Source organism: Apis laboriosa, unplaced genomic scaffold (genome assembly GCF_014066325.1).
Source record: "Apis laboriosa isolate Shangri-la unplaced genomic scaffold, ASM1406632v1 scaffold5_cov152, whole genome shotgun sequence".
NCBI classification, from domain to species: domain Eukaryota; kingdom Metazoa; phylum Arthropoda; class Insecta; order Hymenoptera; family Apidae; genus Apis; species Apis laboriosa.
The window spans coordinates 2,085,069-2,106,684 of NW_025223857.1; the positions used below are offsets into that span (position 1 = coordinate 2,085,069).

At 37.7% G+C, this 21,616-nt stretch overlaps 1 protein-coding gene across 1 annotated transcript; it reads left to right on the forward strand.

The window, feature by feature from the left end:
• The first annotated feature begins 2,043 nt into the window (after nucleotides 1-2,043).
• Nucleotides 2,044-20,470, forward strand: LOC122718221 (echinoderm microtubule-associated protein-like CG42247). The gene is made up of 15 exons (XM_043943077.1): nucleotides 2,044-2,280; nucleotides 2,613-2,790; nucleotides 11,834-12,055; nucleotides 12,150-12,266; nucleotides 12,978-13,209; nucleotides 13,372-13,667; nucleotides 14,823-14,987; nucleotides 15,107-15,202; nucleotides 15,278-15,415; nucleotides 15,597-15,857; nucleotides 15,975-16,232; nucleotides 16,982-17,144; nucleotides 17,227-17,409; nucleotides 17,611-17,706; nucleotides 17,923-20,470. Exons 1-15 carry the CDS (start codon nucleotides 2,090-2,092, stop codon nucleotides 18,189-18,191), a joined length of 2,865 nt encoding a protein of 954 aa, XP_043799012.1. The 5' UTR covers nucleotides 2,044-2,089; the 3' UTR covers nucleotides 18,192-20,470.
• The last annotated feature ends 1,146 nt before the right edge of the window (nucleotides 20,471-21,616 follow it).

Here is a 21,616-nt window from a genome sequence, read left to right on the forward strand (position 1 = left end):
AAAAAAAAAAAAGAAATTGGGATGAAAGAAAAACATTTCTTTTTTTCTTCCTTCTATTAATGGATTCTATAGTCCATTAATTTGAAAGCACATTCTAAAAAAAAAAAGAAATTGGGAAAAATGTTTCTTTTTTTTCTTCCACAGGATCGTCGGTGAAAAAGGCGGAGAGAGAGAAAGAGGAAGAGAGAGAGAGAGAGAGAGAGAGAGAGAGAGAGAGAGAGAGAGAGAGAGAGANTCTTCCACAGGATCGTCGGTGAAAAAGGCGGAGAGAGAGAAAGAGGAAAAGAGAGAGAGAGAGAGAGAGAGAGAAGGCAGAAAGTGGCGGCCTTGCGCCGATGATCGCCGTTGAAAATCAGTCGAGTTTGCGTGCCGGCTCCAGCCTGGGGCAGGTCGAGGAGGCAGCGAGCGACGGAAGCGTGGGTGGCGGCAGCGAGGCTGGTGGTGGAGCCGGCCCAACCACCAGCTCGGTGCCAGGTGAGAGAGAGCTAATTATCTCGCAACCAGATTCGCATCAGACAGATCATCCTTATTAACCCTTTGCTCTCCAATGGTGACTCTCGGTCACCACTTGAGTTGACTCCAGCGATGACTCTCCACTCTTGTCGAGGATTGGCAACTTGAACGACGACAATATTTATTTATGTTTGATTTTTTAGAGTATCGTTTCATAAATAGTTAAATATATATATATATAAATAATATATAGTTTAATAAATAGTTTTTCATAAATAGTTTCATATATCGTTTCCTAAGCTCTTTACTACTCAGGCTCTTTTGAGCCTGAGTCTGGAGTTGCTGGTTCGACCGAGCGAAGGCCTGGAGTGCAAAAGAGGGTTAAAAAGACGGTATACCTCTTATGACCTGTAAATACCCCGTTTCTGAAACAGATGGAAGATTAATTTTATCTTGCTCTACTTAAAATTCATGAAGCCATAAATTATAATTATAATGTTATAAATTAAACAGAGATAAAAGGAAAATGTATATATTAAAAGTAGGATTTTTAAAAGAGGAGATGTTGGAAAGGGAAAATTCTCTTTCAAAGTTTGTTTCAATTGAAATGAATATTAACAGAAGAGAAGGGGGAAGAAAATATGATCCCTGTTTCTGAAACAGATGAAAGATTAATCTTATCTTGCTCTGCTTGAAATTCATGAAACCATAAATTATAATTATAACGTTGTAAATTAAACAGAGATAAAAGGAAAATATATATATATATATATATATATATATGAAGTTAAAAACAAGATTTTTGAAAAAGGAGACGTTGGAAAGGGAAAATTCTCTTTCAAAATTTGTTTCAATTGAAATGATTATTATATTAACAATAGAGAAGGGTAGAAAATATTTCTGAAACAGATGAAAGATTAATCTTATTAATCTTATTAATCTTATCTGCTTGAAATTCATGAATTATAATTATAATTATAATGTTATAAATTAAACAGAGATAAAAGGAAAATATATATGAAGCTAAAAGATTTTTAAAAGAGGAGACGTTGGAAAGAGAAAATTGAAATTGTCTTTCAAAATTTGTTTCAATTGAAGAAAATATTTCTGAAACAGATGGAAGATTAATCTTATCTTGCTCTGCTTGAAATTCATGAAGCCATAAATTATAATTATAACGTTATAAATTAAACAGAGATAAAAGGAAAATATATATGAAGCTAAAAGTAGGATTTTTAAAAGAGGAGACGTTGGAAAGAGAAAATTTCAATTGAAATGATTATTAACAGAAGAGAAGGGGGAAGAAAATTCACTACATTCCCTTTTATGAACAGGTGTAATGAATAAGGAGGGGCAGGAGGGAGAGGTGAAGAACGAGAACTCTGGAAAGGAATCAACCGGTTCAGCTACAGTAACTACACCTAGCGGTGTAGTAGGGGCGGCGGTGTCCACGGCGCCCGCGGAGGCTTCGACGATGCCTGGTGGAGGCGCTCGAGGCAGCGACGAGGAGGAGGAGCAGGAGGAGGAGGAGGAGGAGGACGAGGAGGAGGAGGAGGAGGAGGAAGTGGAGGGTGGAACGGCGCAGGAGGCGGTCGGTGGCGGTGTTGTGGCGAGCGATGGTGGGGGTGGAGGCGGCATGGCCGGCTTTTGGAGGCAGAGCAGACCCTCCAGTCCCCGCATGCCGCCTCCGGAGCAGCCGGAGCTAACCAGGCCTAAGAGCCGACACGAGCCGGCTCCCGCTAGATACAACAACCTCGGTTATTGGAGAGCCAGGAGAGTCACGTTCTATAAAAATGGCGACCCATATTTTCCTGGTATCGAGTTCAGGTAAATAACCCCCCTAAGTAACCTTTCTTCCTCCTCTTCTTTTCTTTCTCTCTTTCTCTTTACCTTCAGATCTTTCTTTCGCTCACCCTTGCACCTGCAGGTGGCGGACTCTCCACCCTTTCGACCTTGATTTTGGCCCGATATGAATGGGATCCACTGTGAAACTTGTCTATATCAACGTCGTTTCGATTTCGATTCCGTTTCATCAACGAGTCTCGAAAGCTTTTGTAAAACTAAAAAGAATTTTGTAATTCTTATTGTTACGTACGAAGATACGACGACGATGATTTGAAAGTATATATAAATATATAAATATATATTCTTGTACCAAGGTTCAAACCGGGAAGGGACATCGGCTCCTTGGAGGCGTTGCTGGACAGGCTGTCCCTGCGGATGGATCTCCCGAGAGGGGCGCGACACATCTTCTCCATGGACGGTGACAGGAAGCTCACCCTGGACGAGCTCGAGGACGGCGCCTCGTACGTCGTATCCAGCTACAAAACGTTCAAGGTGAGCGAGAGAGTGGTTTCTATTTATAAATATCGATAATACACGCTCAGATAAAATCTTAAACCTTGTTGAAAATTGTTGGCAACGCCATCGACGAAAAAAAAAAAAATATTATGGTGTTTAAGATTAGGGGAAAAAGGAAAGATTGTTTAACTGGAAAAGTGGGTCGTTCGATCTATGATACATTGCACGAAGAAGAAATAAGGTCCTTAAGGCGTCGCGTGTGTGTGTATGTGTGTGTAGATCGAATCTCTCGGTATGGTATGGTAACAACTGCCCCCTCTCCTATTGAGCCAATCTCATTAGAGAGGCCGGCGATAATTCAGCAAGGACTTGCGAAAAGTAAATATCTTTCACTTGGGAGTGGTCGTCGTATAATTAAAACGAGAACCAGAGAGATGTATATGCACACGTACACGCGTATACTTAATATTCATGAGCTACAACAACCTGTGCACTGCGAGGAAAGTAACGCCATTTTCCACAAACGCGTACCTCCACAAATGAATGCGCTGTTGCCGCGTGTGTGACATACATACAATTAATAGCGCATACGTATGAATATAATATCAATTTATAAGGAGTTAAGCAAAAGGGGAGCGGTTTAAATAAGCTGATTAAAGCGATTTATTAACAAAACCGCATTGTATTGTTCTTGACAATACTTTTGTGTGTATCTGGCCCAGATCAGATGTTTAAGAAGGCCGCACGCAACATCAATCTACCTGAAAAGAAAAAGAAAAAAAAAAAAGAGAGAGAGAGAGAGAAAAGAAGTAAGAGAAATAATTATTTCTGAGTATTATATGAAATTATTATTTCACTTTACCTTATCAATTATCACAACACGTGGATCGCAAGATGTACAAGTTATTTTAAAAAGAAAAAAAGGAGTGGATTGGAAAAAAAACGATCCAATTAACGGGAAAACCTTTCGGTTCGATTCACCTGGAGGGTGTTCTCATTATTTTTATGAAGGTGCCGATAAGAAGAATTGGATATCGTTTATCGTTGCGTCACGAGGGCTGGCCCACGCCCCAATCTGATTTCCAACTTTTAAGGTGTGACCAGCCTTATATATATATATATATATATATATACATATATATCAGATATACAATATCATCGCAGTTTCTACCTTCCCGCCTTGTGTACGATCCCGTTATTTCGATCGTGGTCTCGTGTCAGGTCAACCCTTAATCCGGCAAAGTGGTCAAAGCTTGTATATATATATATATATACATATAATCCTATTTGCATGCCGATCCAGAATCACACACCCATGACCCATATATCCTATATTATATATTCTCGCCACCAATAATATCCGAATGGAATGATAAGGGCTTACCTTGACCCGTGTATATCTCAAGAGAGATAGATTTGATCAATGATGATTAAGATTAATTTAATACGACAAATACTATATATTAAAATTGAAAGGGAAATATAAAGGGATATATGATCGATATCGCGATGTTGTTTAACGCGGAATCGTGGAATTTCTGATGTCAGTGTAATTGGACCATTGTTTACCAAAGCCACGTGGCACGGAAGATGGACGTCTCGTGTATGTGAATCCGCGATTTCGTGGTAGGGATGGGAGCGTATCGGTGGAGCAAGAAGAGTGGGAGCAAGTGTCGCTACAGGGTTGGCCAGAGAGAGGGGTGAAAAGAGGGCTGGCCAATTGGCGGTTTGCGGTTGCGCACCAGTCCACCCTCTTCTGTTTCCATTCTCTCTCTCTCTCGCTCACAGTACGCATATCCTATATATTTTGCTCATTATCGTCTCCCACTCGTCTGCACACTCGCATCCTCCTCCTCCAAATTACCGATACATCGTTTCTTCGTATAACGATTGTATCTTTAAAATGGATTCCTCGGTTTCTTCACCTCGTTCATGACTTCAATTTACTTGTACGCCAAAAAAACTTATCCCTCTTCTGATCTTGGTTGGTAGATTAAAAACCGGGTTGGATAATTTGGATAATTTGTTCGTTGATTCCCCTTTCTGGGTGTGTATACAATTTTCTATCCTTATTAGATCTTCTCTGTAAAATTTAATCAATTCTTTTTTAATTCTTTGAATATATATATAATGTATAATATAATATAATATAATAATATATATAATATAAGAATACATATATATATATGTGTGTGTGTAATTTCTCTGAAGACGCATGAATCACGATGTAGCGTGAGGGTTAATGGTGGGGAGGGAGAATAGGTTCGTATTTCCGTTAAGGAGACCGATGCAGGGCTCTCGAGTCGTAGGGCAGGTAGCAAGGGAGAGAGACCGTATCTCATTGACCGTTGGTCAGCCCCGCAAGGGATCAATAAACAGGTTCTCACACGGACAATTCACAAACTGCGTTCCGTCGTTTGGATTCTTGACGGCAGGCAAACTGACAAAATTTCACTCCTTTTCCCTGCAAAACGTAACGATGTAAATATTTAAACGGTGGGAGCAATGACGGTTACGATTTAAGTAATTTATACGATTGCACTCGCAAATTGTAACGAAATAATGGCACAGAATAAAGAGGTATGGCACTATGAAAAATTAATGTTTCGGGATAATGGAAGCGGCGAGGAAGATATAGCGTCGATTATAGCCGGCTGTGAGTTAATGCAATCAATTATATGTTCTGACCGTCTCTCGCAACGGCGTTACTACTGCGGTCGGAAGTAACAGTTTATTACTACTGCAAACTCCCCGTAGCAATACGTACGTAATATACACACGTGACAAGCGTTTGTATCGAAACTCGATGCCATCGATATATCGAGTGATCGAGCGATCGAAAGATTTGGACACGTGACAGTGACGTGGAACAAATGACCAATCCGGGCATCGATGTCTCCGTCACTGCTTAACCGTTGCTCAGTCTCTGTGTGCAGTATTATTCGCAAACGTTTTTTATTTTTTTGTTTTCTCTCCAACCTTTTACTTTCATTTATTTTTTGCTCCCCAATTATTTAGCCTAGTCATTAAAAAGTAAATAACGTATCAAATTACAAATTACAAAGATTAAACTTTTTCTTTTTTCTAAAAAAAATATAAGTTACGTTATTAGTTTGCCTTATCATTACAAAGATTTCTATCTAGAATTATACACCGTTTTTTATATTATTGATTGTACTGTGATTAATTCCACGGTCGTCATATAAGTTAGCAATAAAAACCAATATATACCTGTCTTTCAAGCAGTGTTTCACGTGCGGCTGAACGATCGCCAGCGATTGTTTCTTTTTTAATCACCTATGGCATGTTAAACGTGGGGACGATCCGTCACGCACGTTCCAACTTTGTTCTTCATTTTCATATCGCGCCTGACTTCGCCGCGATAACGAGTCCTCTTTTCTTTCTCCCCTCCTCCTGTCGGTTACACTTACCGACTGTGCACACGTTTTTACGTTCTCTGTAAGTTCATAAACGATATTATAGCTAACTTACGTTCACGTAAGAAATAATTGTCGAGTGGTCTAAAATTCGTGTCAGCCACCCTCCAACGTGATATGTCACGAACTCGAACGGCAGACAGAAACTTGCACGTATCTGGCCTACATACATCACGGAATTACGAAGAATACCTTTCTTAAAATCGTTGTTACATAAAACGCGATCGTCGTTGCGTTTCTTTTTCTTTTTCTTTTTCTTTTTAACGTTTCACGCGAGAATAATTCAAGGAGCGCATGACAGGAAAGAAAAAAGGGTTTCGATAAATAATCTCGGTGAACCAAATATCGCCATTTTCTTCTTATCGGTTTTTGAGCCGACCAACGTATTGCATGCTTGGTTGCAGATTAATTGCATGTGCTCGGCGAAGGGGAACGGAAGGGAAGCGAGAAAGGTGGATGGAAAATATTTGCGACGATAAATCCCTTTTAAGCTCGTAAATTTTTTCGATATTCTCGTTCCAATTTTTTTTTCTTAGATGCTTGTTGTTTTCCGTTCTTCTTACTTCGAGCTGCATGACTGACGGCAATCCACTTTAATTGACATTATTACGTCGATCCTGTGAGCGATATACTCGAAGTTATCGAAGTTAATTACGCGGCCATTCGATCTGATCCCAAAACCGAGACTATAGAGTTCGCTAGTGAGCAAAATTTTCCATCGAGACTCCTGCCCTCTCTCGTCGTCGAATCAGAATCAGAAATTTCGTAAAAAACTAAAAGATCGAATATAATAAAGTAACAAAATTCTTAAAATTAAAAATATTATTATTTATCCCACGCGGAATCGAACGAGAGGAATTGAAAAACGTCACCTTTTACTTTCTTTCTCTCTTCTTTCCCGTTCAAGCTCCCATCTGTCACGAAATACGCAGATTCGTGTTTCCCTGCTTCGCATTGTGTAATCCACGGCGATCATTTATCGCCGGTTGTCACGCTGAATATGTATGAGGTTTGAATTCGAAACAAATGAATTTCGGTAAGGATCGATTAGAGAGATAGATAGATAGATAGAGAGAGAGAGAGAGTAGAGTGTTTCGGGAAAACCTACCTACCCGATCCTACCCTCCCTCCCGTTCCTCCCTCCTCCTGTGCGTACTACAAACTCCACACACGTTTTCTCCACACGTGAATACCGTGTATATACCCCGATATGTAAATCACTGCGGCATCCCGTCTGTATGGCATTCGTTGCCTTTTAACCAGACCGCTTGGCTGCTACGCTTGTCGCAGAACGTTCGCAGGACAACTACCCTGTGTTTTACACTTCCCCCCCCCTCTCCCCCTTTCTACTCGCTCGCTCGTCACGCACCTTCTGTAATATATGCCGATATACGGGATTTCAACTTCTTCTTGCATGCATAAGCGACATCGCCTGATTTCTAATCTAAACGTGGAAAGATACAAAAATAAAGGCGATTCTTTATTACGTTTTTTTTTACTCAGGAAAGGAATTTCTTTTTCTTAAACCTTAATAAACCTAACCTTAGTTTTTGGATCCCAAGTTGAAGAATAATTCACTTTCTATAGTGATTTAAATTGGAATTTAAATCAAATAAAATAGGAGGAAGGAACTTCGTATTAACAAATTGTATTCGTTCAATGACGATTCAACGATGATTTCTATATTTTTTATTATATGCATCGTGTTTTAAATCCAACGTGATATACGAAAAATACGTATGTTCGTTAATTCTTAACGCACGAAAGACTTTTACACTTTATATAATAAATAATTCTTATATCAACATCTATCTTGCACGAAACTAATAACGAAATCATACTCGAAAGATCAGTGGTTGCGCTAAAGATCGCGTGATAAGGAAGGAAAGTAAGAAAAATGTTAACTGGACCGGTCGAATTAATCGGTGCTTATCGGTGCAACTGGCGCCTTATCACTTTGGCCAATTAAATGTATATGCGCCGTTGTACACCTTGTGTCGCAAATATACATTTTTCTCTTTCTCTCGCGATATAAATTTACGTCGCAATAGAAAAAAAAAAAAAAAAAAAAAAAAAAAAAAAAGGAAGGAAGGTGAACAACGTACCGAAAATGATAATTACCCTTTCTTTCTAATTAAACCGGTTCGGTCGCGTGTTAAATCACTCGAATCCGTGCACAGATGATAATTTATACCGAGTGACCTGCCGCAAAAGGTTAAGGGTTGGTGTACACCGAGTTCTTTGGACGGTCTCGATCCTTACCTTATCATCATCAAGGTAAACGTTCAACGAGGATATTCACCTTACTGGTTGTAATAATCCATTCCAACTTGTACAAGAAAGAAAATTTTAATTCTCGTGGAAAAGACGACATCGTGATAAATTATTGAAATTAAAAGGGTAATAAAAGTTATATAGAAAAAAAAAAAAGAAATTAAATAAGAAAATCTCCCTTCTTTTATACATAATGAATTATGGGGAAAAATGGGGATTTAATAAATAAATATCATACGAGTTGTTGCGCCGACAAGGTTGAGTCAACATAAGGGGGGTGCATGACCGAATGAGTAAATGCGTGAAAAGGTTAAGGGTTGTAGCACCCATGGTGAACCCAAGAGGGTGCACCCACGCGTACTTTTGTTGCGCCTTGCATTCGATCACGTACCAACCAGCCGGAAGATTGTTGCACCGTGACCTTGGCCTTGCACAACAAACGTGTATATTCATATGATGACCAACACGTGCTGCGAGGCCAGTTCCGCGAATCGTAATTTATATAGGGAGAATGCTCATAAATTAAATAACAAAGCCGCACCTCTTCTCGTGAATGGACTTTCTTCTTTCTTCTTCTCTTTTTTTTTTCTTCTTCTATTCTTTTCCACTTCTTCCAATTTATATTTTTACATTTATCCAAATCTTGCAAGATGCCCCATTTTTATGACTACATTATATTTCCGATATCATATTTTTATATTTGTATTTCTAGATTTCATTGGGAGGGGGGAAAGAAATATGTCTTCCCTTAAATTGCATTATATAAAGTGCATTATATATATATATATATCCTATGACGTGGGTGGACAGGGTTGTATTTTTAGCTCGTGATTTATTAATAGAAAGTTTTCGTGGGCTTTGCCGTTCTCGTGATAATTTTGATTAAAGGGATTCTAGATTCGTGATTTCTTGGCTTGTTCAGGCGGTTGATCAGATTGCAGGAACCAAGTTGATCGTTTCTGGCATTGCCGTTGATGTAAGTCACGAGTTAAGAGGCGAAAGGCTCTTACGACAAAGAGATCCTTGAACAGAAATTTAATGGATTCGATATGAAAAATATTCATAGGTGAAAATTACACCAATATTGCTTTATTAAAATAACCTTTGAATAATAATTTTCAATGTTATGTCAGAATGAATGACAGTTGTTACTTTTTCTGATTTTTAATTCAATTGAATGGGATCCATTTACTTCTCGATTCGAAGTTATTTCGTATATACAGGAAAAAAAAGAAAAAAGAAAAAGAAAAAATTGACGTTCTATCTTCTCTGGAAACTCGTGCCTCGAGTCCATTAAGAAGAATTGTCTCACTCACAATGTCGAGCTCGAATTGTCTTCGATCCCACCCTTCTGAAATTTTTAAACGTATTCACCTTTCGAACTATTTATCTTCTTTATTTAATATATAAGGCAATAAAAAGAAAGGCTTGAAAAACACGGAGTAAGGGTTAAACTTACGTCACAGGGGGTGCATTACCGGAAGGGTTGCTCGACTTGTGTGAGTCTGAGAGTGTCGTTTGACCTTCACCCTGTGTTAATCTATGCTCACATTATCATACCAATCCCATCAAAGCTGGCATCGCATTGCAACTGCACGAGGATGAGCTGGTATTGGTCGATCCGAGGCTACCCTTCAATGAGGAATCTCTCGTTCAATTTAATTTAATTTAAAAAAAAAAAAATCGGATACCATAACAGAAATGATTCTATATGGCAAACGTTTGATTTTATAAAATTATTATTACTCGTCATTGATAAGTGTGGAAAGATCTGCAAGTATAGCAAATTATTGCAAGGTCATCGAATCTCTGGCATTCTGCCGGCTACAGTGTGCGTGTTTTGAATTCATAAGTTTATTGGAAGCCATTAGCCTCGTTACAAGATATTTCTTTTTCCCACCTCCCTGCTTTATTTTGAATATTGACCCTTTACAGTGAACAGGTATGATCAATCCAACGTAATACTACTTTCCACGAAGAGGTCGAACCAGTTCCATGAAAAAAAAAAAATAATCTCCCTCTCAATCTTATCTTCTATCCTGATTAACACATGTCCATCAATCCTTTCATTCAATTGTCCATTTGTGTAATTTGCTATCACTTTATCCATGGAAGAAACCACATCAAAATGCTGAAACTATATTAAGAAAATTAATGTGTATGCAGAACCTTGTTACATAAAGCATTTCACACACACATACATATATATATATATACATATATATATATATATATATATATATGAGATGAAGATAAAAAGGAAAAAAATAGTGTACTTGTCGAGCATTACCTTATGGATGTGCAAGATCCATAAAAACAATTAGAACATGAAAATTTTAATCCCAAAATTCCAATATTCAAAATCATTGAATTTCCTGCTCCATTGATTTCGACGAAATTCCAAACTTTTGACCAATAGCTTACGTGTCGCGCTATACATATGAAATGGGCTGGCTGGTTTGGCCTTGAGACACGATGGCTCTCCTCGAAAGCGGAGAGGGAGGGTAGGGGATGTTGCAGCCAGGGGGCTGGTTCTCCAACCCAATACCCCGCCTCCAGTTGTCCATCGAACACAGTCGCGGTTGCACTGTCGTGAGACGTTCTTCTCGTTCCGAAACGAGAGCTACTCCTTGTCTACACAAGCTTTCCGGTTCTCTCTTTCTCTCTCTCTCTCTGTCTCTCTCAAACGAGAGATTGCCAATTCTGCGCGGTTGAACAAATAATCAAAAATCATCTAAAAATAAAAAAAAAAAAAAAATAAAAAATATTCTGTCCTCTTCTTCAACTGTACAATAATTGAGGAAAATAATTGCCGTTGTCAGAGAAAAAGAAGTGCGACGAAAGTGATGAAATAATGGGAGACGAGGCACAATAAAAATTTAATCGTCTTAATCGAAACGGGGGGAACCGCGTCCCGTTGCCGTCCCTGTTTCGAGGCCGCACGAAAGTGATACAGGTCCACCATTGAGTCGGCAAGTTCCTCGTCCCGTTCGGACTTGGAGCCGGACTACGCCGCTTACGGGGAGAAATCGGACTCGTACAGCGACTCTGACCTCGACTCCCGCGGCCCAAAATTCCTGGAGGATTGCGACAGTTTCGTCGTGTTGATGAGCGACTCCTTCGAAGTCATATCGCTGCCGGCCGACATGCTGCAGGTCCTACCTCTGAAACAATTAATAAACATATATATATATATATATATATATTCTATATTCGAATATAGAAAAGCGTTATATCGTAACTTGCCTATATCATTCCATTTAACGATGAATTATTATATATTATATTATTATATATTACTATTATTATTATATAATAATGATAATAATAATAATAATAATATATAATAAATAATGATATATAAATAGCCGGCCAGCTACGGGAAGAAGAGCAACACCTGGTACACGAGCCCGACAGGCGGAGGAGGTAGCAGAGGCGGGGGAGCGGGTGGATGGCAGAGCAGGCCGCCGGCAGTGGCAAGCCTCGGCAGGAAGGCTTCCATCACCGACGAGGCACCACCTCCTGGCGGTGGAAAACCTTCCTCGGGACGCGTCATACGAATCGTTAACAACCACGACCATACCGTGCAGGTAAAAAGGAGGGATATTTACGGTTAAAAAGAAATATATATATATATATATGATTGTATAATATTCTCATATATAAATTTAATCGAAACGTCAGTGTCGAGTTTTGTTGAACCTTCGCACCTCGCAACCATTCGAGGAGGTGTTGGAAGACCTTGGACAAGTGTTGAAGATGAACGGGGCCAAGAGGATGTTCACGGTTTCAGGTCAAGAGGTGAGGCTATGAATAATAATTTTTTTCCATGATATATACGTGAAATACCAAATATATGAATATTGATAATTCGTTTTGAAAATTGGTGGACGTGGTGACGTACGGTGAGATCGATCGATTGGCCCACGGTTTCGTGAATAACCACGTGAAACGTGGGCGAGTCGAAAAGTTTATCAGCGATTTATGCAAATCGAAGACATTGGCTCGGCTTATAAAATCCGCTTGAATAATGTTTGTCCATAAATATGCATGCGATAGTGGGAGGAAGGAGGGCGGGGAGGGGGGAGAGAGGTGACGATAATTATTCGAAATTTTCACCATCACCACATTCGTTGGATCATTAATTCCTCTAGGAATGATATTCCTAGATAAAAAAAAAAAAAAAAAAAGAAACGGAAACAAAATTCGTATTTTCGATACGAAGAAAATTATCCCTGTTATTATTCTTTTATGGATCGCACGATTGTAAATATTGGGTCGTGTAAACTGGGTCGCGAGGGAAATGCGAATATGAATTTCAAATCGACCAATTTTCTTCCTTACCCCGAGCATTTACCCTCTCCTTATATTTACCACCTCGTATAATATATGTATATATATATACACACGTCACGGATGAGTATACCCCTCCAAACACCTGAAAAATATATTCATTCATAAATCGAATATCAATATAAGTGATAATACAATTAATAAAACTGGTATCGACAGGTAAGAAGTTTCTCCCAGTTGAGGAACGAATTCGCCGACGTGGACACATTTTATCTGGGTACCGGGTCGGGGATGAGCATGGTGGGCGGCGTGTCAGCGTCCCCGGCGAGGAGGTCGAGATCGCGAGGACCGTCTACAGTGGTCGAGGACATCGGTCGCCAAAGGCGCGCCCGTAGCAAAAGCAGGCCCCGCGCTTTGTACGCCCCTGACTCAGACGTCGTCCGAGTAAACGGTTCTATATATACATATATATATATACATATATATCTTCTCATTTATCTTCATTCTTAATTATCTCTTCTTTAATTATCTAATTATTAATTATATTTATTATTAATTATAATCGTTGTTAATTGTTAATTGTACTTTGCAACGTGTTGTTATATAATAACAGATTACAGCGTGGTGGAGGTGTTGAGGGACGAGCCAGCAAGAGTGACCATTCGAGGGTTGAGAAGATCGTTCTATCCCCCCTCCCACCTGCCGCCCGTAGACAATTCTCCCCCCGATAAGAAGCTGCAACTCGAGTGGGTTTACGGTTATCGGGGCACCGATACCCGGCGAAACCTCTGGGTATTGCCTAGCGGTGAATTGTTGTACTACGTCGCTGCCGTGGCTGTTCTCTTCGACCGAGAGGAAAATGCACAACGGCACTATGTCGGCCATACGGAGGATATCACATGCATGGAGGTATAGTATAGTATCATGTTGTCCATGGGAGAGCTTTGAATTACAGAAAGAAAGAATCTTAATAAAGTGATATTTTATGGTAAAGATACTATAAAATATATAAAATATTCTTTATAAAGATATTATAAAGAATATTTATTGTAAAGATACTATAAAATATATAAATACTATAAAATATATAAAAATATAGATATTTTCTAAATATTTATCTTCTAAATATTTATAAAGTTATTATAAAGATTGTATATTGTAAAGATACTATAAAATATATATAAAAATATTCTTTATAAAGATTGTGTATTGTAAAGATACTGTAAAATATATATAAAAATATTCTTCATAAAGATATTATAAAGAATACTATAAAATATATAAATATAAAAATATTTTTTATAAAGATATTATAAAGAATATTTATTGTAAAGGTACTGTAAAATATATATAAAAATATTCTTTATAAAGATTATATAGTATAGTATCATATCCATGTTGTTGAGAGAGCTTTGAATTAGAGAAAGAAAGAATCTTAATAAAGAAATGATATTTTATTGTAAAGATACTATAAAATATATAAAATATTCTTTATAAAGATATTATAAAGAATATTTATTGTAAAGATACTATAAAATATAAAAATATTCTTCATAAAGATATTATAAAGAATATTTATTGTAAAGATACTATAAAATATATAAATATAAAAATGTAGATATTTTCTAAATATTTATCTTGTAAATATTTATAAAGTTATTATAAAGATTGTATATTATAAAGATACTATAAAATATATATAAAAATATTCTTTATAAAGATTGTATAATATAGTACCATATCCATGTTGTTGGGAGAGCTTTGAATTAGAGAAAGAAAGAATCTTAATAAAGAAATGATATTTTATTGTAAAGATACTATAAAATATATAAAATATTCTTTATAAAGATTGTGTATTGTAAAGATACTGTAAAATATATATAAAAATATTCTTCATAAAGATATTATAAAGAATATTTATTATAAAGATATTATAAAATATAAAAATATTCTTTATAAAGTTATTATAAAGAATACTTATTATTATGGTAAGTGTATGTTGAAAGAAGGGAAGGAAAACGATTATAATAACGTTTGTTCGTTCGATGCGTGTGGTATACACAGGTTCATCCGAGCAGAGAACTCGTTGCGTCTGGGCAAAAAGCCGGGAGGCACAGAAAAGCGCAACCTCACGTCCGCATATGGTCAACAGAGACTTTGCTCACGCTGTACGTGTTCGGAATGACCGAGTTCCAGATGGGCGTCTCCGCTTTAGCGTTCTCGCAGCTGGTAAAAAAAAAAAAAAAAAAGAATTATTATTCATATTACTCGCGAGAGAATTTCAAGAAATAATATAATAATACATCGAGGAGAAAAATTTTCGAATAATAATTCACATTTGTTTACAGAACGGGGGTAGTTACGTGTTAGCGGTCGACGCTGGTAGAGAGGCGATACTCTCCGTGTGGCAATGGCAGTGGGGCCATTTGTTGGGTAAAGTGGCGGTAAGCTTTTTTCCCCTCCAATCATCTTTATCGTTCATAGAACGACATAGTTAACAGTTGTCACAATTGTCGCAGACGATGCAGGAGGATTTGACGGGGGCAGCTTTCCATCCCCTCGACGACAACCTTCTGATCACTCACGGTCGGGGCCACTTGACGTTTTGGAACAGGCGTAAAGACGGTTTCTTCGAGAGGACGGATATCATCAAACCTGTAAGTTAATCATAAACGTCACGTTCTTTTTTTTTTTTCCAATACACGGAATTATCTCATCGATTCTCTTGTCTCTCTTTCTCCCCCTCTCTCTCTCTCTCTCTTTCTCTATCTATCTCTCTATCTATCTATCTATCTATCTATCTCTCTCTCTCTTTCTCTCTCTCCCTCTCCGTTTAAGCCGTCCCGCACGCACGTGACCAGCATCCAATTTGAACAGGACGGGGATGTTGTGACAGCGGACAGCGACGGTTTCATCACCGTCTACTCGGTGGACGCTGATGGCGCTTACTTCGTCCGTATGGAATTCGAGGCGCACAACAAAGGTATCAGCTCCCTCGTCATGCTGTCGGAGGGGACGTTGCTCTCCGGCGGTGAGAAGGACCGGAAGATCGCCGCCTGGGATTCCCTGCAGAATTACAAACGTATCACGGATACGAAAGTACGCGCGACTGTGTGTGTGTGTGTGTGTGTGTGTGTGTGTGTGCGTGTATAAAATAGATCCATAGGAATCGAAAGTGTCGGTGGTGTTAAATTGGATTAACTGCGGACGTTGCAGTTGCCGGAGGCGGTTGGGGGTGTGCGCAGCATCTATCCCCAGAGGCCTGGGAGGAACGATGGGAATATTTACGTGGGCACGACAAGAAACAATATTTTGGAAGGATCCCTTCAGAGAAGGTTCAACCAGGTCGTGTTCGGGCATGGGAGACAGTTGTGGGGCCTCGCTGTTCACCCTGACGACGAGGTGTTCGCCACCGCCGGCCACGACAAGAATATCGCTCTTTGGCGCAGGCACAAACTCCTCTGGACGACTCAGGTACCAAAATTTCTCCTCCTTCTCTTCTTTTTCTTCTTCTTTCTCCTCTTCTTTTTCTTCTTCCTCTTTATTTTTCTTCTTCTTTCTCCTCTTCTTTTTCTTCTTCTTTCTCCTCTTCTTTTTCTTTTTCTTTCTCCTCTTCTTTTTCTTTTTCTTTCTCCTCCTGTTCTTTTTCTTCTTCTTTCTCCTCCTGTTCTTTTTCTTCTTCTTNCTTCCTCTTTTTTGTTTTTCTTCTTCTTTCTCCTCTTCTTTTTCTTCTTCTTTCTCCTCCTGTTCTTTTTCTTCTTCTTTCTCTTCTTCTTTTTCTTCTTCCTCTTTTTCTTTTTCTTCTTCTTTCTCCTCTTCTTTTTCTTTTTCTTTTTCCTTTTCTTTTTCTTCTTCTTCGTCCTCTTTTTCTTTTTCTTCCTCCTCTTCTTTTTCTTTTTCTTTGTCTTCTTCCTCTTTTTCTTTTTCTTCTTCTTTCTCCTCCTGTTTTTTTTCTTCTTCTTCCTCCTCTTCTTCTTCTTCTTCCTCTTTTTCTTTTTCCTTTTCTTTTTCTTCTCCTTCCTCTTCCTCTTCTTTTTCTTTTTCTTTCTCCTCTTCTTTTTTCTCTTCTTTCTCCTCTTCTTTTTCTTCTTCTTCCTCCTTTTCTTTTTCTTTTTTCTTTTTTTTCTTCTTCCTCTTTTTCTTTTTCTTTTTCTTCTTCTTGTTCTTCCTCTTCTTCTTCTTCTTCTTCTTTTTCTTATTCTTGTTCTTCTTTTCCTTCTTAGGTCGGTTTCGAGTGTATTTGCATAGCTTTCCATCCTTTCGGGGTCGCTCTTGCTGCCGGCTCTTCGGAAGGTCATCTTTTGGTGCTTGCCGCTGATACAGGGGCGGCTGTGGCAACCCTCAGGGTCTGCGGCTCGCCCTTGTCGTGCATTGGCTACAATCCAAGTAAAACATAAAACATACGATTTATTCTTTATTTCTTACGTCGATCATAAATTATAACATAACCTCACTTTTGTTTGTTCAGCGGGTGAAATCGTTGCGATGGGCTCTCAGAACGGTAGCGTGTATCTGTTCAGAGTGTCCAGAGACGGATTCTCGTACAAGAAGAGCAACAAAATCCGCGGGACGCAACCGTTGGTCCAGCTCGACTGGAGCTCCGACAGCAGATTCCTTCAAACGGTTACCCAGGACTACGATTTAGTATTTTGTAACTTTTTCCCTTTTTCTTTCTTTCTTTCTTTCTTTCACGTTTCAACAAACGAGATCAATCAATTCTCGATATTCTCCTCGATGCAATAACATAAAAAAAATATAATAATAATAATAATAACAATAATAATAATAACAATAATAATAACAGTAACAATAACAATAATAATAATAATAGTAATAATAATAAATTTCTCAGGGGACGTGAAAGCGTTGTCATCCGAAAAGAGTCCGTTGGTGATGAAGGACGTGAAATGGTATACCCACAATTGCATGGTTGGATACATGGTGTCCGGTAAGTGTGGACGAACAAGTGTGAACGTGCTACATAACAGAAAAAAAACGAACCGTTATAAAATTTCACACACACACACACACACACACACACACACACACACACACACACACACACACACACACACACACAGAGAGAGAGAGAGAGAGAGAGAGAGAGAGAGAGAGAGAGAGAGAGAGAGAGAGGTGAAATAATTCTTTATCGTTCTCGACGCAGGAATGTGGAATAATCGTTATTACCCGTTAACGACCGTTTTAACGACGTCGAGTCGATCGGCGGCGCACGACATGTTGGTGAGCGGCGACGCGGAAGGCTACCTGAGGCTTTTCAGGTATCCGTGCACCAGTGCTAAGGCCGAGTATATCGAGGAAAAGGTGTACAGCTCTCTGGTGGCTTGTGCCAGATTTCTTTACAACGATCAGAACGTGGTGACCGTCGGTGGGACCGACGCAGCTCTCATGCTCTGGGAGCTGGTCGACGAATAGAAGAAGAAGAAGAAGAAGAAGAAAAAAAAGAAGAAGAGAAGATCTCCTACCTCTTGTCGTAGATATTTCCCTTTGTGGCCCTCTGTCTACTATTTACAGCGGTTTAGACTGTGTCGTTCGTTTGTTGAAGGATTGGTGGCGATCCGTCGTCGAACCTTTTTCCTTTTCACGATACGAGGAAAAAGAAAAAAAAACACGATAAATCGTGTATCTTATTCTCATTAATGTGCTGGATTAATAACACGAGTCCAATAATTCGTTCGAAAATGAATGTCTGTACTACTATTGCTAGATACTTTTTAGCAATTTTTACGAACGGTTCTTGTCCGACATCCCTTTCGATCGACTTCGATATATATATATCGAATATATATATATCGAGATCTTATTGTAACGTTCGCCGCCCGACCACGTTTTTATCATCATTCAAAATCCAATTGGAAGGCGCGCGAGATCGATCGATAAGGTTGTCCGTTCGATGAATTGTTTGTTAGCAATATTTGTTCGTTGATGGAATTCTTCCTGGAAAACAAGGAAACATTTTTAAACGTGAACACTACAGTTTTATACAACGGCAATACAACTCTCTTTTCCCTGTTGAAAGTACTATTACCAATTTGTTATTATAACGGAGGATAAACACTGTTTATCACATTTTTACCAACAGAGAGAGAAGGGAATATAGGATCTATGTATATAAAGTATCTGTTGCAGTTGCACTTTCACTTTTTGAACAATCTTTGTAAACAACCTCATATCATAGCATAAAATTTCCAAAAACAAAAAAAGAAAAAAAAAAAGAAACATAATCCTCTTCTGAATGAATAACAATACGTTTATTCAAATTTCTATTAATTTTTCGATCAGAATCCCTCACGGGATACATCTAGAAAAAAAAGATCCATTCTCCCTTCCTCTCCAATTGTTTTGTCATTGTCGTGCTATACGACTTCTTGTATACATTTGATAACAACGACGAACAATAACGTTATCACGCTACGACGATAATGCAGTACATTATTAAAAGCGTAATGAAAACAGTACGAGTAGTAGCGCGAGTGTTATATATCAATTATATCCAGAGTAGGGAAAGTAAAAGAAAAATGAAACGAAAAAAAAAAAAAAAAAAAAAAAAGAAAAAGAGAAAAAAAAAGAAACGATATACGCACGTTCAGGAGCGTGCAATTCCCGGGGCGCTGGCGCCCCTTTGTAGATTTTAAGCGACAAAAAATAGTTTTAAAACGAGAAAGAATGGCGAGATAATGAGTGGAGATAAATATTATATAAAAAAAAAAGAAAGAAAAAAAAAAACACACGCACCCTTTTGTGAATTTGAATGAACGGTCAATTTATTTTCTTCGTTTCGAAGAGATTTTTTTTTCTCAGAGAAAAATGCTGTGTTGCGGGTCAACGCGCTTCTCCGTCAATTCTCCCCTTTCTTTTCTCTTCCCTTTTTTTCGTTCACATTTACTAGAGATAATAAATTGATGAGATATATGAAAATATGCAGAGTTTAAACGATACGATATATATATATACATACATATACATATATATATATATATATATACATACATACATGTATAGGTATATATATATGTATACGTATAGCGGTAGATACAAACGATATGCACACGAGAATCTTTCTCTCTCTCGTGTTGGCAAGCTATGCTCGGGATCGTCACTGCCATGGCATCGAGATCGAAATTTTTTCACAGCCTGCAACGCTTCAAGATATACTGATTTTTCTCTGCGTGTGAGCTCTCGCGGGCGATCAACTAACTATTTCCGAGAGGTTAGTGATCTCCGTCTCTTAAAACCGTTCCTCTTAAAAACGGTTCGTAAATCTCTGTCAACCGATTGAAATTTACTTTTTATTCCGTTTAATTCTATAATTCCATTTGATTCATACGTTAGATTAGATCCTTAAGGGAATTAAAAGTGTATAATACTTTTGAAAAAAAATCTTGAATTACCTGCGAGTTCAAATGAATTTGTGTCATGTGTTGTTTGTTGTATTATGAAATTATGGTGAAAAAAAAAAAAAAAAGAAAAGAGAAAAAAGAAAAAAAAAAGAAAAAAGAAAAAAAAAGAAAGAAAAAAAAAAATACGTTTCAATCGCAGGCAGAACTGTATTTTTGCCCTTTCGATGCATCCTGAAACAAAAACGAAAAAAAGGATTCAAACGATCCCTCGAATCTTTAGCGTAAAATCATAATCTAACAGTGTAGAAAAAGCTATCTTATTACAATAAAATTCTGCACAAATTAGATACGAAACGATTTGTATTTAATATTTTTCACTTCGTCTTATATATATATATATATATATAAATAATGATTCTTCAATTCTTCTCGCGATAGGTGATGAGACGTGTGATGAAAGTAAAAAAAGAACAACAACAATCAACATGAGTCAAAGCAATTTTTTTTTTTATTATTAACTTTTATTATTTCTTACACTATAAGTGCTCCTGGTAAGCGTCTAAGTGGGTTCAATTTCTTTTCATCCTCTCGAACGTAACACGGAAAATTGATTTTGATCGCCAAGGTGTCGATTTGTGCTAATTTAATACTCGCCTTGCTCTCGACCGCCCACGTTTCTTTCCAAAAAAAAAAAAAAAAAAAAAAACATTTCTTTTGTCTTTTTTTTTTTTTTTTTTTTTTTTTTTCTTTTTAATTCGAACAATGTGTTACATCAAGGCGACGAAAGATAAAAAAAAAGTTACGAACGTGTCAGTCACATTCGTGTTCGAGATGATTTCATGCGCGAAAGAAGACAAGTCGAAGATGTACAACCGTTTATAATTCAATTGTTAAAAGAGAAAAAAAAAGGAAGAGGAATGAAATAGAAGAAAAAAATATAAACGAACTTGTATATAAAAAAAAAAAAAAAAAAAGAAAAGAAAAGAAAATTAATTACCAATCATCGAAACAATTTTTCTTGTCATCATATTTGCCAATTTCTACGGAAATATACTTGATCTTTTTTCATCTTCTTGCGTTTCATCTCTTCTTGATTTTTTAATAAATCGATTTCATCATTTCAATTACAATAGAATAGCGATTACAAAGTGACTTCATTTAAATGGAATTTGAATGAAAAATATATATGTATGTCTATATGTATGTGTGTGTGTGTGTATGTGTATATATGTGCGTAATTACGATTATGAACGCATGAAACATTGCTCGAACAGGAATGTTTCGCGGAGCGTGCGAGAAAGTTTCCGAATCGAAAATGAAATTTCATTTCGAGGTAAAAAGTGACTATTCGCGTGATTATTCCATTCTTTCTCCATGATATACAGACTAGATATTACAAGAAGGAAAGCCGCTTGTACATAAGTGTTCGCGGAAGCTTTCGTTTTCATGTTTTCTTTTTCTTTTTCTCTCTTTTTTTTTCTTTTTTTTTTTTTTTTTTTT

Excerpts from the sequence above, each read along its gene's own strand:
- LOC122718221 (XM_043943077.1), top strand. The coding sequence starts at position 2,090 with ATGGCCGGCTTTTGGAGGCAGAGCAGACCCTCCAGTCCCCGCATGCCG. Across the intron at positions 2,791-11,833 it reads CCAGCTACAAAACGTTCAAG|CCGGCCAGCTACGGGAAGAA; the intron begins GTGAGCGAGAGA and ends ATATATAAATAG. Across the intron at positions 12,267-12,977 it reads TCACGGTTTCAGGTCAAGAG|GTAAGAAGTTTCTCCCAGTT; the intron begins GTGAGGCTATGA and ends TGGTATCGACAG.